The sequence below is a fragment of the Carassius gibelio genome, chromosome B4 (assembly GCF_023724105.1).
Source record: "Carassius gibelio isolate Cgi1373 ecotype wild population from Czech Republic chromosome B4, carGib1.2-hapl.c, whole genome shotgun sequence".
NCBI classification, from domain to species: domain Eukaryota; kingdom Metazoa; phylum Chordata; class Actinopteri; order Cypriniformes; family Cyprinidae; genus Carassius; species Carassius gibelio.
In genome coordinates this window covers 25,922,092-25,939,527 of record NC_068399.1, presented here as the reverse complement: position 1 = coordinate 25,939,527, position 17,436 = coordinate 25,922,092, and the positions used below count along the sequence as shown (strand labels likewise).

The following is a 17,436-nucleotide window of genomic DNA, read 5'->3' as shown; positions in this document are numbered from 1 at the left end:
GACATACTTTGAAACAGGTATAGCACTTTTTAAAATCTAAGTGGTGTAAAAAAAATTATTAAAAGACTGAATTTTTAGATTAAACATGTTGGCGTAATAATGTAACTTTATTTTTATTATTACTAAATAATAATAATAATAATAATTGTATATATATATATATATATATATATATATATATATATATATATATATATATATATATATATATACATACACACACACACACACACACTTTTGGGAAATTTATTTCAAATAATATTTAGGTTATAAATTCATGTAATCAGGCTTTCTGTTCTGCATGGTTACACCACATTGCATTTAATAAAAACATTTGTATAATATTGTTTCATTTTATTATAACATATATAACAAATGTGAGGTGTATTTAATGTTTTATTTAGTAAAATAAATACATAAAAAAATAAAAACATAAATAAAACCAGTGTAATAGGCAGAAAGTGCAGCGGAAGTCCAAGCGGGTTTATGAAAGCCAGTGTTACTGTATTTAGATGACAGGTTTTCCTCTGATTCCGGTCTTATTGTTGGGTTAGAAACTTTTATCTGCAGCTTTTCTCGTCTGTCTCAGGTGGGGGGTTTCCAGACTCATCTAGAGAATATAATGAGTCAGATGAACCTTTCGGTCTCTTCCTGGAAAACACCACTAGATGGCGTCAGATAAAATCCCAGAAAACGCATCAACTGTGTTCGGAGCATTTTGAGGCCAAATAATAAATAAGCATTTATTGCATTTGATATTTTCACATTTATGAAAGACTGAAAATGTAATGGTCGTTTATGAGAACTTATTGGTGGTTTTACACAATATGAGCCGCTGCAGTACTGCATTGAGTCAGCAGATGGTGACAAAACACCTCATTAACTCTTTAATGGACTAAAAATCTTAGGCTTCGAACGTGGATATAAATAGAAGTACTAGACTCCAAAAGCCTGTTTTCGTCCTGTAGTTAATTGTATAGTTTTGGGAGAGTGTACTCTGTAAAGCCACTAAGATCATATGAACAAACATACAAAATAATAAAATTAATTCAATTAAAAAGTAAATTTATTAAATAAAATAAATTGCATTCTAATATTACTTGTAAAATAATTAGTTTTACATGCAATTTAAATTTTTTTCATAATTGTAAATAACACATTTATGAGTGTAATATTTTAACATGTGCTTTACAATATTATCTTAATAAAATGTAATTTATCAAAACGTTTACACACACACACACAGAGTATGCACTACAGTACAAACATTATAACAAAAGTATTAAAAAAAATAGACTTGTAGGTAAAAATTACATATCACGTATATAGAACTGTATGGATATTCTAATGAATAATTTTCTAATTTAGCTATTTTAAGTAATTTTAAACATTGCATATTATATGTACATTTAATATTTAAGAAAACATAATGTACTTTAAGTGTATTTTTTTTAAATCAAATTAAATGCATAATAAATTTTAGAGAAAATGTTTGTATAATTGAATGAATATATGTACATATTTTTTAAATAAAAAATAAAGTATATATTTTTTGTAATATTCATCAGACAGAAAAAAGGAATCGAAAGCTTTTCATATATATATATTTATATATATATATATAAGAACATCAACATTTATTTCACATGATATAAAACAGATGAAATCTGAACATTTGCATATTGACTCTGATACATAACCTCTTCTGCGTCTCTGCTCTGCTCATAGAATGGTGTACAGTATATACATCATGAACTTTACAGTTTGTACATCCAACACCAAACCCTGCTTTTATTGCTTTATCAACGGCTATAAACGCTTGCTCGTGGTGTGCTGTTCTCCTCAAACCAAAGCCGACCTCTGGAATACTCTTCTGAAAACGCTAATACTCTGTACTCGTCTCTATAGAGTTAAATACATCTCAGCCATAGAAAAATAAAAGGTACAGTAAGCTGGAACATTCATGAGTGTGTCGGGAAACAGTGTGGTGGCTACTGCGGACTATCCAACATACAGATCATTTACAAATCCTGTCCTTCGGCAGCAGTACGCTGGCACTTTATTGACTCTTTATAGTTGTACATCGTTTATACACAAACAGCAAAAAAGAAACGATGGGTGTCAGACATTAAAAACACTAGGTAAAACCAGGAGAGAGACTGATTCAAATCCATATAAAACAAGCCAACGTTGAACGCGATCCTCAGGAGTCTGAAGAAAAGGGCTTTGTCCCTCCACTTCCTGTTGAGAGCGAGTCTGAGCGCTGTAATGTACACGAGCGAGGGTTTGATAGCACCTCAGACGCGTCTGCACACCCCATCAAACAATAAAACTCTGGCATCTACAGATGCGTCAGGAAACTCAAGAGGAATATAAATAATAATCACTATAAAAGAATGGTTTGAACTAAGGCTTGGACGTCTCTGTGTCCTGTCCGTCTCTGATGATGATGATGATGATGTGTTTGGCTCACGACGGGACGTCCCCTCCTCACATGCTGAGCTTCACTGATGTCGGCGGAGAGGCTGCTGGACAGACACAACATTTTACACACTTGTGTTACAGATATATTAACATTTCTATATCTAAATGAGTCTCAAAGAAAGGGAAAAAAATCATGCATGTGTCACATTTGATCCGAAAACAAAAACGGAGCACTAAATGCACGCTTTTCTGCAGATTGTTATCACAATTCTAATTGTAATAATAAAAAAGATGCAGTGTTTAAAAATATTTTTATGGCAATACAGGTACATTACAGTTCAACATAATATACCATGTCTGAAAACTTTTTTTATTTTTTTTTACAGACAAATGGACCATTAACACATTTGCATTTTATATATATATATATATATATATATATGCATGTTGATTTAAAAAACATTAAGCACATTTCTGGCATCTTATTACAGCAATAAAAAAAAATACTATTATAAAAAAGATGAAATGAAAGTACATTCAATTTCAACTGTAAAAAAAATTATGCTAGTATTTGTTGAATACTGAATTTAATTTATGCAGATTTTTATTTAAAAAGGTATTCAAATGGGTTGATTTTCATAACTCAGTTTAATGCAAAAAACAACAACATTTTTGTTATGTAAAATACAACTGATGCTTTTCTTTTGATTTTGGAGTGAAATGTGACTCTGGGTTTTCTTAGTGAACTTCATACTGCTGTGCAAAACAAATGCAATCTTCATGCAATCAAGAAGAATTTTCAGCAGTTAAATAATGCAGTACTTTTAATATTTTCATCATAACACCTGAGCTGTTTTCATTAAGACACACAAATCGCCTTTGTGTTTAACTGACTTCACTTACTGACAAAAACACATTAAAATCCTCTCCGTTCCACAGAACAGCAATTAAAAGGTAAGCGTTCATGCAGGTAATACAAATGTTTATATTGTCGATAGAAACATCAGGATCGTCACCAAATATAGTTTTTGCTCAGTTTGGGCCTCTGAATAAAATTGATACATATAGGAAAAGAGTTTGTATATTTATATATATATGAGCGTGTTGTCATGTGAAGTGGCGTCTGAATGACTCTTAATTGCATTGTTAATCAGTGAAGCTTTGTGCTCACCGAGACTCTATGAAGCTAATGAACTCTAGTTAGGAGGCTAATTTCTGCTTAATTTGAGAGAATGCTTCATTTTCCACCGAGAACAGACAGATTATCACACGCACACACACACACGCTTGTGTTTATGATGCATTAAAACCCCTCAGAAACTGGTTTTATGAGCAGAGTCATTACAAACACATAAGGAGAGATTCAAACAAACACTGTAATTTCTGTGAAGTGAGTCAGACTGTGTGTGTGTGTGTGTGTGTGTGTCTTACTCGTCCGTCTCTCCGCTCACACACACATGAAGTGCGATCCGTCCGTCAGCTGTGGGGGGGAGGGTGGAGGTGGGGGAGAGGAGGAGGAGCTTGGAGATTGGGGCGGAGTCGACAGACTGCTCACTGAAAAACCCACAGTGCATGCAGACACACACACACACACACACACACACAGAGAGAGAGACAGACAGACACACACACACACACACAGAGAGAGAGACAGACAGACACACACACACACACACACACACACAGAGAGAGAGACAGACACACACACACACACACACAGCTGGTTAATCACGTTGAAGCAGGGCATTAAATAAAGACTTCTTTTGGATTCTATCAAATGACTCTTTTGAACTGATTCTTTTTAGTAAATCAAAATATATGTAGTAGTCATGTTTAATGTATTTTTTGCAAAAATCAAATTCACTAAAAAAAAATATGAAAACACAGGTTAAGTGTTCGAGCTTCATGTGCAAAGAATTATATTTAAAATGTTAAATAGCTCTATGAATATATAATGTAATAACTAAATGAATATGTAAGTTACAAATATATAGACGTTTAAATATATACATATATAAATATAGAGTTAATTTATATAATTAAATAAATAAATAAACAAATAAATATACAAATTAATATATTATTCACTAATATCAAATTCAATAAAAAAAAAAAAACAATTTCAGGTGCACAGAGTTAACAAAATATAATACATTAATTAGAATAAATTGTTACTCTATAGATATTTAAATTAATAAATATTCATATATTAATAAAGATACACATATACACACACACACATATATATATATATATATATATATATATAAATAAATGAACATAAATATACAAATTAGTGTATCATTAATTAAAATCAAATTCACAAAACAGTTATAAAACACTCGAATACACAACTGTTTGTATCAGCTTGAGGTGAGTTAAATAATTTTTTTAATTTCAATATTTAAATATATATATATATATATATATATATATATATATATATATATATATATATATATATATATATATATATTAATTTAAATATTAAAAGTACTCTAATATATAACATATAAATCAATATAGAAGTAAAAAAAACATTTAAATGAAGAATTAATCTCTATATAGTGTAATATGTGAACAAACATATCAATTCATAAATCTACAAGTGAATATATTCTAAAGGAAGAGGTTTGGAATCTAAAGGTGTCAGTGTTTCAGACACACACCTGACATCAGTGTGCTGTGTTTGCTGTTGCTCAGCTCATACGACACGTCCTGCTCTTGACTGGAGGGCTTCTCCTCCTCCTCCTCCTCCTCTTCTTCCTCCTCGTCTTCCTCAGTGCCCACACGCACCATGACGGCCGTCTGTAAGCTGACACACACAGCGGAGAGCGCTCAGTCCTGAGTGAGTGTGTGTGTGTGTGTGTGTGTGTGTGTGTGAAGCGGTCTGTACCTGTTCTGAGTGGCCAGAGTCCTGCTGTACTCCAGTGGACTGGTGTGTCTGGGCTCTGATTGGTCCTCGTTCTCTTTAATGGAGGCCGATCGGGACACGGCCGCTGTCTCCTGAGCACAGACACAAACACCTTCAGTCTTCACTGCTCCCTCAATCACCACTGAGGCATAGTTACATATATAAATGTATAAATAATATAATAATTCATGTAAGGGTGGTCACGATACAAGTGGCATTAATAGTTCACCATTCTTGATCCCAGTTTTAATGCCAATGCAATATCAAAAATAATAATAATAAATATAATATAAAGCTTGACCTAACCCAACCAGAATATTATATATATAATAAATTGCTTTTATGACCATGATCAACAGTTTCTTTCAGCAGGGTTATTTAAATATCATTAAGACACTACTGTGTATTTTTATTCATAGCATTTTAATTTTACAATTTTGTTGTGCACCTTTGACATTTTTATTTTCATACTTTTTATGTTTATTTTATAATTGTTTTTAGCATGCCCATAAAGTTTTTTATCATTATTTCAGTTTTAGTTACTGTATCTTGCTACATAAAGGTAAAGTATATAAAACTTAGCAACTGGCTGGAATAAAAAAAAAAAAAAATATATATATATATATATATATATATATATATATATATATATATATATATATATATATATATATATATATATATTTCTCTATTTCTACATTTTGCAAATATTTATGTATTTAAATTATTTGATGTAATTATTACTAGATATTAATATCATACTTCAGGTTTTTCGTGTATGAGTATGCACCTTGTTCTCCAAGCTGTCACTCCCAGATTCCTCATGGTCCGTGTTCCTGCAGTTTTCTTCTGCATCAGTGGGTTTGGTGGTCAGCTGTGGCTGCTCCTCAGGCGACGTGTCCTGCTCGTCTGGAGAGATCACCGGGCTCTTCTTACGCGTCTGAGGGAACAGGAGAGGAAGCGATGGAGACGTTCACAGACGTCCAATCTAACGCCTAGCAGAAAAACTGCAAAGTGCAGCGCTGTGGGAATCATCATCATCATCAGCAGCAGCAGCACAGTGACTCATGAACCGGACAGAACAGGTTTAAGAGAGGAAGAGCCTTCATGATGGGAATGTGACACGGATGCTCCGTTACTGATGTATGTGATCCTGTGGTTCAGTGGTAGAGCATTGTGTTAGCAGCACAAGGTTCTGGGTTCAATTCCCAGGGAACACATGTTAGGTAAAAACTGATAGTCTGAATGCACTGTAAGTCGCTTTGGGTAAAGCGTCTGCTAAATGCATAAATGTAAATGTAATGTAAATGTAATTCAGGTCCTGTGGTAGTCTGAGCTGTTTCACTCATGTGAGACATTTATAAACCTCAGATGATAGTCAACTAACAGACACAAGGTTTACTGTCTCATATTTCTGTGTACAAGGTAAAAACATAACACTACATACACTATTTAGCAAAAGTACTCTTCGAATAAATACTTTAGTCATTTCCATGAGCACAGATCTGAATGTTTAAGCATGTAATGATATTCTAGAGAACTGTGTGCTGCTACTTTTATAGCATCAGTTGAACAGGACCCTTTTTTTGTTTTATCTGTGACTTTAAATGCAGACCTCGAGCCAAAAACTCATCACAAAATCTCTAGTGACTTCTATGTGCACTATATGGAACTGAAAAGACTGTTGCAACACACATGGAAAACTATTTTTAAATGCATGAATTATGTTTCTTTCTGTTCTAAAGAAGGGGGCATATAGCGAATCTCATGTTTGAAGAGCAGAAACGGGAAGCTGGCGAGTGTATCTGTACCTGTAGGGTGTAGTAGAGGTTGTCTTTGGTGAAGGAGAGGCTGCGGGACAGCGATCCGTCCTCTCGTCTTCGTTCACGCAGCGCCCCCTGCTGGTGTCTCCTGATGCGCTCCATCTGCTCCTCCACACTCATGCGTGTCCGGCCCACCTCCACAGCGCTGCTCATGTGATCCACCGCACTGCGCGGACGCTCCTGCGGCTGGGACTACACACACACACACAATACACTCTATATACACAAATACAGATGTATACTTCACAAATGTTAATATGACATAAGAAGCAAGAACAATATATTAAACAAACAAAATGTGTATATTATATATATATATATATATATATATATATATATATATATATATATATATATATATATATATATATATATATATATATATATATATATATATATATATGCATAAACAAATACATGCATATTAAACAAAGATTCATGTGAAATACTCAAATTGTTTTTAGCCGAAACTATTTTTTATGTATAATCAAATATTTTTATATAATATAGTATTTCCATTAATATTGTTTATATATGTGTGCGTGTGTTTTTTTTTAATTAAATTAAATAAAATTTAAATAAATTAAATGTGTATATATATATATATATATATATACACATACACACACACACACAATTTAATACATTTAATAATATGCAATGTATACACATATAAACTGGATGAATTTGGATATATTTTAGATTATATATTTATATATTAACAAAATATTACAAAAACGAGTACAAAAAACTATATAATAAATAATATAAAAATATATTATTAAAACTAATATTATATTAAATTATCAAGTATTAACTTTAAATAAAATGTTATTATATACATGCATTAATATTTTATATTACCATTTATTAAAATATACACGATTATACAAATTAACTTAAATTATGTACAAAATAAATAAAATGCTAAATAAGCTTATTATGTCTCAAATGATAACTAAAGCTAAAGTCATGTCATCAGCGCAGGATATTGTTGTTTCACATGTTTACTCGTCTCTTCTAAGCCAAATCTATCCAAACATTTGTCAAACACAGTTCAGTTTCTACATTACATACAGAATAAACGGCATCCTTACTGTTCTGGGATCAGGTTTCTTGCTCTTCCTCAAGGTGACATAAGAGGCGATGGTGGAGGATTCAGGCATGGGTGATTTGGTCCTGGGACTGACCACTCCGACGGGGTACACGACACCTGACAGACAGACAGGAACACCGTTAGGACTTCAAGTGATAAACAGAGATAGGAGTGAGAGAAAGAGTTGTTTGGCACCTTTGGTGACGCCGAGTGGCTCTTTCTCTGCCGTCTGCTCAGACTTGTCTTCGCCGTTGCTCTCGTCGACTTCGGCTACGGTGGTGAGCTCCGGCTCGCTCTTATACAGTCTGTAATCAGGCCCCTGCGAGCAGAGATCTCACCGGTTTACACATGATTTACCAGACGAGACGCACACATTCTGCTGGCATCACGTGAAGGTTATGATCACGGGTTACACATTAAAATGGGAATCAAAAAACAAAGGATGAGCTAATGCTGCGGATCTACTGGATGTGTTACAGGAAGAGCTCAAGGGTGAACGTTTGAAAAAACCAAGAGGTTAAAAAGCAAAAAAAAACACTTGAAATAAAACCAAGACGACACAAGTGACTTTTTGAAAAAGGAGGAAAACATTTTTTAACATGAATATTCTGCACAAAATGAAAACGGTAAACTATTTCTTTATTAAACAAATAAATGGCACCATACAAGCCTGTAGTGATATGAGGATGAGTGAATAATAACAAAAATTGCTTTTTTAGGGTGAAATATTCCTTCAAATGCTGGTATATCTAAAGAGTAGGTGACTGATATAATGCATCATTTATGAAATGTAATATTTCAAATAGTCAAATAAAATATAAATTTTATAAATTTAAATATATATATATATATATATATAATATAATATAAAACTATAGGTACTGTTTTTTATGTATTTATTTATTTGACAAAGTTAATTTAATTTAAAGAAATCAGGTAAAAATTATTCATAATCTTAAACAATTTATAGGTGTTCAGTCAAAATAATAATAATGAAAAAACAATCTGTCAGAAGTTGTTAATGATTTAAAATTATATACAGGTGGTCAGAAATACTCAACACCAAAAAATCGGAAAATTAAAAAAGGGCTGAAATTATATAAAAAAATAATAAATAATATATGGGTGGTTAGTAAAAAAAAAAACACACACACAAAAAAAAATACACTATTTGGAATTGTTTACAGTGTAAAAGTGGTCAGGATACATTTATTACATAATTCTTTTCAGAAATTATGGGTTGTCAGAATTTTTTTTTTTCAAAAATAATTGGAAAGAAATCAGGCTGACATTTTTAAAGATGTTAAATAAGATAAAGCTGCTCAGTAAAAATTTATACATATAAAAAATAAACTGTTTATGACGTTAAATGATGTATAGGTGGTCATGAAAAATAAATCAATAAACAAGTAAATACACTCCGGCAGAATTAACTGAATATCCACTGATGAGGCTGAGATAACGGGGATGCTTCTCAGATCTCAGAATAGCAGATATATTCTTCTATCGCTAACAAACACGATCTGATCTCAGAGGCGATGGTGATGTGTTAATGAAGATGGGATGGGGTGGGCGAGGGGGTCACAGCTGCGTCTTACGCTGTGGGTGCCGTTGCGCTGGGCGTTCTTGCGGTCCTCGGGCCGGTGAGGGGTTGTGCGGGGTGCGTGAGGAGGCCGGTCTCCCCCCTCATACGAGTACGGGAGAGGAGGACGAGGAGGCACTGAGTCTGACTCCTACACACAACCCAGAGTCACGCCAACAACCAACCAATCACAGCAGCACAATACAGCTCAACTCCTGCTGAGGATCCTTAGTGTGTGTGTGTGTGTGTGTGTGCGTTTAAACAATTACACAAACATCATCACCATGAGGTCGGGGATAATCACTTACTTCACTTTTATGCAGGTTTGACAGAGGGTTTGCGCCAGGAAAACCTACAAATACAGAAGAAGGAGGGTCAAATCTGTATGAATACACGGCTGCTAGTGTTGCTTTTGTTAACGGGAATGAAAACTACGGATTCAGTTAATTTAAATAAAGCTGGAATTAAATAATAAATAAATATTAGAAGAAAAAACTTGAATGTTAAATTGAAAAAATAAATTCAAGGTAAAGTGTGATATAAAAAATGAACAGACGTAAGTGAAAATAAATAATACAATTTAATTAAACTGAAATTAAATTAAAAAATTAAAATGTCATAACAGTAATACTATAACAGTATATAAATAATATTAAAATAAATAATAATAATGGTTTAATCGCCAGTTATTATTGGCAAACTGAAAAACAAATCTAATTGCAAAATAAATCTTAAAATGTATGAGATGTATGATTTGAAATAAGAATTTTCGAAGTATAATTATAGAATTATAAAATGAAATATTGAAAAAAAGGTTTTGTTTGAGGTATTATTGGAAAGTATTGTAAAGATACATTTTCATGGCAAGATGTATTAAAATATATTTAAAAATGATAAATGTATATATTTAAACTTTAAATTTTAAAGTATAAATCTAAACAGAACTAAATTATTAAATGGAAATGGGAAACGGTTTAAAATGGTATCGTTTTTGTCTGGTGTTATTATTGAGAATTACAGTAAATATTTTTTATGTTGAAAAAAAAAGATTCAAACTAATTTTAAGTAGTGCATGAAAATTTACAGATTTAAAAATACACATTAAAGCATACAACTAAATATAGAATTATAAAATGGAAATAGGAAAAGTTGTTAAAATATTTTTGTCTTGTCTTATTGCAAATTACTAATGAACAAAAATGTGCATTTAAGATAAATTAATAATAATAAATAAATAAATATATATATATATATATATAGAGAGAGAGAGAGAGAGAGAGTATAAAATTGTCAAATAAATCTTGCTGAGGCAAATAAAAACATTGTCTGAACAAGTAGAATCTGAAACAAAGTGTCAGAAGTGTTGCTCGTGTCTGTTAGTGACGTGTTGTTGATTATGGGAGTGTGTTTGTGTGTTATTCTTGTTCTCTCACTGGGTTCTGTGTTTCTCTTGGGTTTGTTCTTATTCAGCGCCTCCATCACATCCTGAATCCTCCACAACTCCTTCTGGATCTGGACGTGTTTTTGGCTGGGCGGCTCCGTCTGTGCGCACACACACAATATATTATACACAATACATCTAGAATATATTAAGATCTGTGCTCATGGAAATGACTAAAGTATTTATTAGAAGGGCATCACAGGGCATACTGCTAGTATTCAATCACACATGTCACCTGTGGGCTCCCGAGGGCCTCGAGCTGCTCCAGCAGGTTTGTTTTGGCCAATGTGGCGTCCGCCTCCAGCCGATCGTACTCCCTCCAGCTCCGCTCCAGCTCCTGTCAGCAGCACAGCATTATGGGTGAGCGACTGAGAGCGTGTAGCATTGCATGAATCAAAGCAAATGTAAGGAGGGCCGTACAGCGCTGACACGCGACAGCTCTCTGCAGGTGCTGAGCAGGCCGCTCTGCAGGACGTCCCGCTGCTGGATGACGCTCTGCACCGCCGCGGGGTCTTCAGCACTCATCTCGATCTCCTGACTGGCCGACAGCAAGGCCGTCTCCAGCGTGTGCTGCAAACACACACATGCACGAGCGAGTGAGACGGCTGAGACGAGCACCTGCCAGACGCTCAGGAGAGACGTGTTTGTTACCTTCTCTCTGTGGAGCTGCTGCAGTTTTTCTGCGTGACTTCTCACCACTTTATCCTGCTCACATAGTCGACTCAACTTCGCCTGGAACGGAACAAATACACACCGATAATGGGTAAGTTTCAGTCTACAACGAATGTGAGTGTGTTAAATCGAAAGAAGAACAATTATACCAGAATTAGGGAAAAATCTTTTAAAATAAATTGTTTAATTTTATTTCAATTTTAAATAAAATACCCATATATATATTATATGTTATTTTTTTTTATTAAGAAATACACATTAAAGAATCCTCCACAACTCACATCCTGAATATATATATGATAATATGATAATGAAAAATGTGAATGTGAGGTCATAAAAATGGCTTGTAGAATAATTATCATTACACAAAAATCAAAACAAATCAAATGAAAATTGAATTGAATCGAATCAAATCAGATCAAATGGAATGGAATGGAATCAAATGGAATGGAATGGAATCAAATGGAATGGAATGGAATGGAATTGAATCAAATGGAATGGAATGGAATTGAATCAAATGGAATGGAATTGAATCAAATGGAATGGAATGGAATCAAATGGAATGGAATTGAATCGAATGGAATTGAATCAAATGGAATGGAATGGAATCAAATGGAATGGAATGGAATCTAAACAAATGGAATGGAATCAAATGGAATGGAATCGAATCGAATCAAATGGAATGGAAGGGAACGGAATTGAATCAAATGGAATGGAATCAAATCAAATGGAATGGAAGGGAATGGAATCAAATGAAATCCCAGTCTTTCCTTCCTGTAGTCATACGAAACATCAAAATGTCAAAACAACACCAATAATTATGTCAGAATAATGTATTTCAGCAGCATGAAAAGCTTTAAATGACATGCACAGCAGTATTTATTTTTAGTTTGCTCTTAGACTTCAGTAAGTTTTATGATTCCATATTTAGTTCATATTCCATAAATGAATGATAAATTAATGATCACCCACTAACTACTATAATACATCTTGACGACTATTCAACAGCATTTTTAACTTGGCAAAGATTTAAATAATTAATAAACAAAAATGGGATAGAAAAATCCTATTTGAAAAGCTTTTAAAAGGTTATTTTACAAACATCTACATTTTAAAATATGAATTACAGAATTTAATGTTTAAACTAAATTTAAATTTATAATATCTTCTTTTCAAATTTGCCAATTAGCCTGAAAAATAGTTTAATCGTTTGCAGTTTTTATGTTTAATAATTCTTGCTTCAGGTTTCATATTTCAAGATTCACTCCTAATGATAAACTGCTGTAAATAACTCTTTTTGTCTTCTTTTTTTTATGTTTAACAGAGGCACCGACTCAAATAATATTTATCTCAATGTAATCATCATCAACAATCATTTAAGTCAGCTTACATCGATGTCCAGCTCCTCGGGTCTGTATAAGTAGGTGTTTTCTCTGTACTCTTCAGAACTCATCTGCTGCAATGAGAGGAAATAATGTAAGATATGTCAAGCATTATATAACAGATCCTAGAAAAGCGAGGATTACAGCTTTGAGAGCTTGCACATGAAGCGATGGAGCAAGCGTCATGAGTCTGTGTACAGTCGATTTACTACTGCTATACGTGCAACTCATCAATAATGAAGGCAAAAACAAATGTAGACGTTAAATAATGAACTTTTTTGCAACAGTAACTTCAGTAAATCCTCTAACACTTGCAGCTGGTGTACTATAAATGTGTGGTACTGTGCAGCAGGGATCTTCATATACAGTCACAATACATACAACAGCACTGGGACTGACACCAACCACACAATCCACACGAAACATGCAAACTCCATCCTAACAGTTTGGAGGAAGCTGTCATTTTTCTGACCCCATTTATGATATTTTGCTAAGACTTCACTTCAAATCTTTATGCATTATGAAAGGCATTCATAATGTTTGTTATAATGCATTATATATTTTCATAAATAATTGTAAACTGTTAAAATGCATTAGAATATTTGCAGATCTCTTGTTACATCTAAAAATAGCTGTTACTATTTAATGCATAATTATTGCATTAAAATACTTTTATAATGCATCAAATACAAATGCTTCAGGTTAATTTATTTTATTTCTATATTTCTAAATGAAAATATTTCAACACCATTTTTTTTCAGTGCATTTATGAAATATTCTTCAGATTAGGCAGCTAAACTAATGATCTAATGAATAGGCCTTTGTAAGAAATATGAATGCATCTTGAATATTTTATGTACAAAATCAGTATTTTCAATGCTAAAATGGAAACTATGATAAAATAATGGCTAAATAATTGTATTTTCATTAGCAATTTAAAAAAAAAATATTGCAAAATAGTACCATCTGATAATCCAGTAAATTCTTAATTTAAGCTTTAAGTCTTATTTTGATATGCATTATATATAAAGGCTTCAAATAAATCTCAAGTAATGTGTTATTGATGATTTGTGTTAAACGATTTTTTAAGACTTAGTATCTTTGAAGTAAATATATGTTGGTTTAAAGGCGTTTGGATATAAGTACTAGAAAACAGTCCAAAAACACGGAGTAAGAATGTTTTTTTTTTTTTTTGCAGCGCACAGACACTCATTCACACTATCATCCAACAACCGGATGAGTTTCTGTAGATATGAATCATCTCATCACGGAAATAAAGCTGCTTCAGCACCATCTGGTGTGCTAAAAACAGAATAAATAAATAAATAAATCACTACACTGTTAACAGCGCTCGTGTCGTACACGTTCACATCTGCTACGGGACACCAGAGGCACACAAACGCAGAGTTTGAACCACAATTTTAAAGAAAAGAATTCATCAATTTGAGATCAGAGGTCTGGCAATGGCCCGAGCTGATCACACTCCACAGGATCTCTGAGATTTCAAGTGCACTTACGAAAACAACTGGAGACTCAAGACACGACCATCCAGTGTATAAACTAGCTAGCTTCATCAAACAGTGAGAATAACTGTCTGATGGAAGCAACTAAATGCTATTTATCTGCTGCAAATGAAATCTAACTGCAGCAGTTGCATGCCTAGTAAAGTAATAATGCATACTTTGGATGTTTTTTGATTAAAGGTGCCATAGAATGCATTGATACAATATTTTAAATTGTTCTCTGAAGTCCCCAGAGTGTGTATGTGAAGTTTTCTCTCAAAATAGCCCACAGATAATTTTTTATAGCTTGTTGAAATTGCCACTTTTTCCCGGGACATTTCCTCTGAAAATAAAAGTTAAACAACGTGTCCTCAGCGGTCTATGGAGACTCCTATGTTCATTGGTGCATCCCAACACAAAACACTTTTAATGGCTCTTTGGTGCTGACATTGTGTCTCCAGCAGCTACAGCAAGAGAACAGTAATGTCGGACCGCTGCTTCCCCCTCAGGGCTGTTTATATGCTAATAGGGCAGAGACCGTCACAAAAGGGTGGGCTGCCTAGTAAGATACATTTACAGAAACATTTCATTCTTAACTTGTAATTTAAGGCTGCTAAAATTAATATTACATACAAAATAACTATATTTACATTAAGTTTAAATAAAAAATGAATTGGCCGGTTTACATTTTTCTCACATGTAAAACTATTTTGCACTATTTTTTAATTTATGCATTTAACAGATGCTTTTATCCAAAGCGGTTTACAGTGCATTCAGGCTAACATTTTTTACCTAACGTGTTCCCTGGGAATTGAACCCACAACCTTTTGCGCTGCTAACGCAATGCTCTACCACTGAGCCACAGGGACATTTTTTAATAAAACTATTGGTGCATGTAACAGTCAAATTATTATTATTATTATTATTATTTTAGTTTAGTTTCACTCAAATCAGCATAATTCCATTGTCATAAGGACAACAATTAAGGTATATTAAATATCTTCCATTGCCAAAAAAAAAATAGATTTAATGGCCAATAAATCCTTATTTCACTCTGAATTGTTTGTTTGCAACATGACTGACTTCACGCAGCACAGCCAATGCTTACCGAACAATTTGCATGGCATCATGGGGTTTCTGGTTACTGAAGGCCCGTTCACACCAACAATAATTATTTTTAATGTTGCTTTAAATACATGAGTAGTAATCTGATAATGATTAAACTAATATTGTTCATCTGTGTCATTAACGTTTTAGTCATGACTTCTCTATTCTTATTAAATGATTGTTAAAACTTAATACTTAAGAGTTTTATCTGATGTGAATGGGCCTTTAAAGCTCATAAAAGCAGGGCAATTCTTTTCTTTTGGAGGTGTCAAAAGGCTTGGTAAACCACACTGGACTCCAGTCACACATGAAAGCCGGCGTGATGGATGGAGCCATTGCTAATGAACGGCACATTAGCACCAGCAGCTGGGATTCACACGAAACGATCAAGCCATGCCAATACCAGTTCCACTTTCAACAAGAAAACAACAACAAGGAGAGCCAATGGGATGTGCTGGAGCGAAACCGACACAGGATGGGGCAGTGAGGGGGTGGAGCTTCAACAAAGAGGCGGGGCCATGACACAAGAGGGGAGGAGCATGACCGTGTGTTCCAAGACCTTACTTGCTGGTACAGTTGTGGCCTTGGTGCAGAGTTCTCAATCATAGTGTGAATCATGAAGATTACTGGCTCATTCTCCTTCATCTAGTGCACGAGGAGGAGGAGGAGTAACAGGAATTATCAAAAAACTGTTTTTACAGCTTTTGAGTCTAACAGATATCACATGTCTGCTGTACTTATGCGTTTTTCCTGTTCGCTGTTGCAGAATAATGACTGTGTGCACTTCAGTAATGCAACACAATGTTAAAAGACAATAATTGGTTCCTGTCAAAGAAGATTTGCTGGATAGTGCTATTCTGAGTTGACCATTTTCAAAAAGGTCAGTGGAGACAAAAGCTTAACTTAAAATATCAAACTGTCCACCAAGATATGTTTATTCAGAGATGCACTTCATAATAATAATAATAATAAAAATGCTGCATTAGTATTATTTACTATGTAAGAATTACAGGAAAACTGCAACAGTCTGGTTTGCTATTAACTAACACTAAAACATCAAAAAAAAAAAAAAAAAAAAAAAAATATATATATATATATATATATATATATATATATATATATATATATATATATATTAAATTCTAAATATAATTATATTATGAAAATATAATAAAAGCTCATTTGAAATTGTAAAATATACTATAATATTAAAATAAATAACTAATAAGATAGCACAGAGAAAAATCTCTAAATAAATAAATATAAATCTTATTTATAATTTATATAACAATTATTAAACTGCATTCGCGAAAAATAAAATAAAATACAATTATTAAACTCAACCTTAAAATTAAAAGAAATGTTGCCTTTGCAACTAGAATAAGCTAAATAAATAAAATGACAAACTAATTAAAAATGTCAACAAAAAAAAAACATTATTAAACTTTAAGAGTAATTTCAAAGCAATTATATATATATATATATATATATAT

General features: G+C 33.0%; 1 protein-coding gene across 27 annotated transcripts in view; it reads right to left on the bottom strand.

Annotated features, from left to right (window-relative positions):
• Window positions 1–1,590: 1,590 nt before the first annotated feature.
• LOC127956515 (pleckstrin homology domain-containing family A member 5) overlaps window positions 1,591–17,436 on the bottom strand; it is a 140,249-nt gene continuing 124,403 nt past the window's right edge. For 7 of the 27 annotated variants that reach the window (XM_052554491.1, XM_052554500.1, XM_052554495.1 and 4 more), the window contains 16 exons: window positions 16,508–16,588; window positions 13,343–13,408; window positions 11,932–12,012; window positions 11,701–11,850; window positions 11,516–11,617; window positions 11,273–11,381; window positions 10,148–10,191; window positions 9,856–9,990; window positions 8,453–8,576; window positions 8,259–8,374; window positions 7,150–7,353; window positions 6,129–6,278; window positions 5,321–5,430; window positions 5,094–5,239; window positions 3,856–3,978; window positions 1,591–2,528 (listed from right to left, as the gene is read on the bottom strand). In XM_052554491.1, the coding sequence (XP_052410451.1) occupies window positions 3,872–3,978; window positions 5,094–5,239; window positions 5,321–5,430; window positions 6,129–6,278; window positions 7,150–7,353; window positions 8,259–8,374; window positions 8,453–8,576; window positions 9,856–9,990; window positions 10,148–10,191; window positions 11,273–11,381; window positions 11,516–11,617; window positions 11,701–11,850; window positions 11,932–12,012; window positions 13,343–13,408; window positions 16,508–16,588 (1,725 nt within the window). In that variant the 3' untranslated portion in view covers window positions 1,591–2,528; window positions 3,856–3,871. The remainder of the gene's footprint in view (window positions 2,529–3,855; window positions 3,979–5,093; window positions 5,240–5,320; window positions 5,431–6,128; window positions 6,279–7,149; window positions 7,354–8,258; window positions 8,375–8,452; window positions 8,577–9,855; window positions 9,991–10,147; window positions 10,192–11,272; window positions 11,382–11,515; window positions 11,618–11,700; window positions 11,851–11,931; window positions 12,013–13,342; window positions 13,409–16,507; window positions 16,589–17,436) is intronic. The other 20 variants (XM_052554504.1, XM_052554510.1, XM_052554521.1 and 17 more) reach the window with 10 other exon arrangements.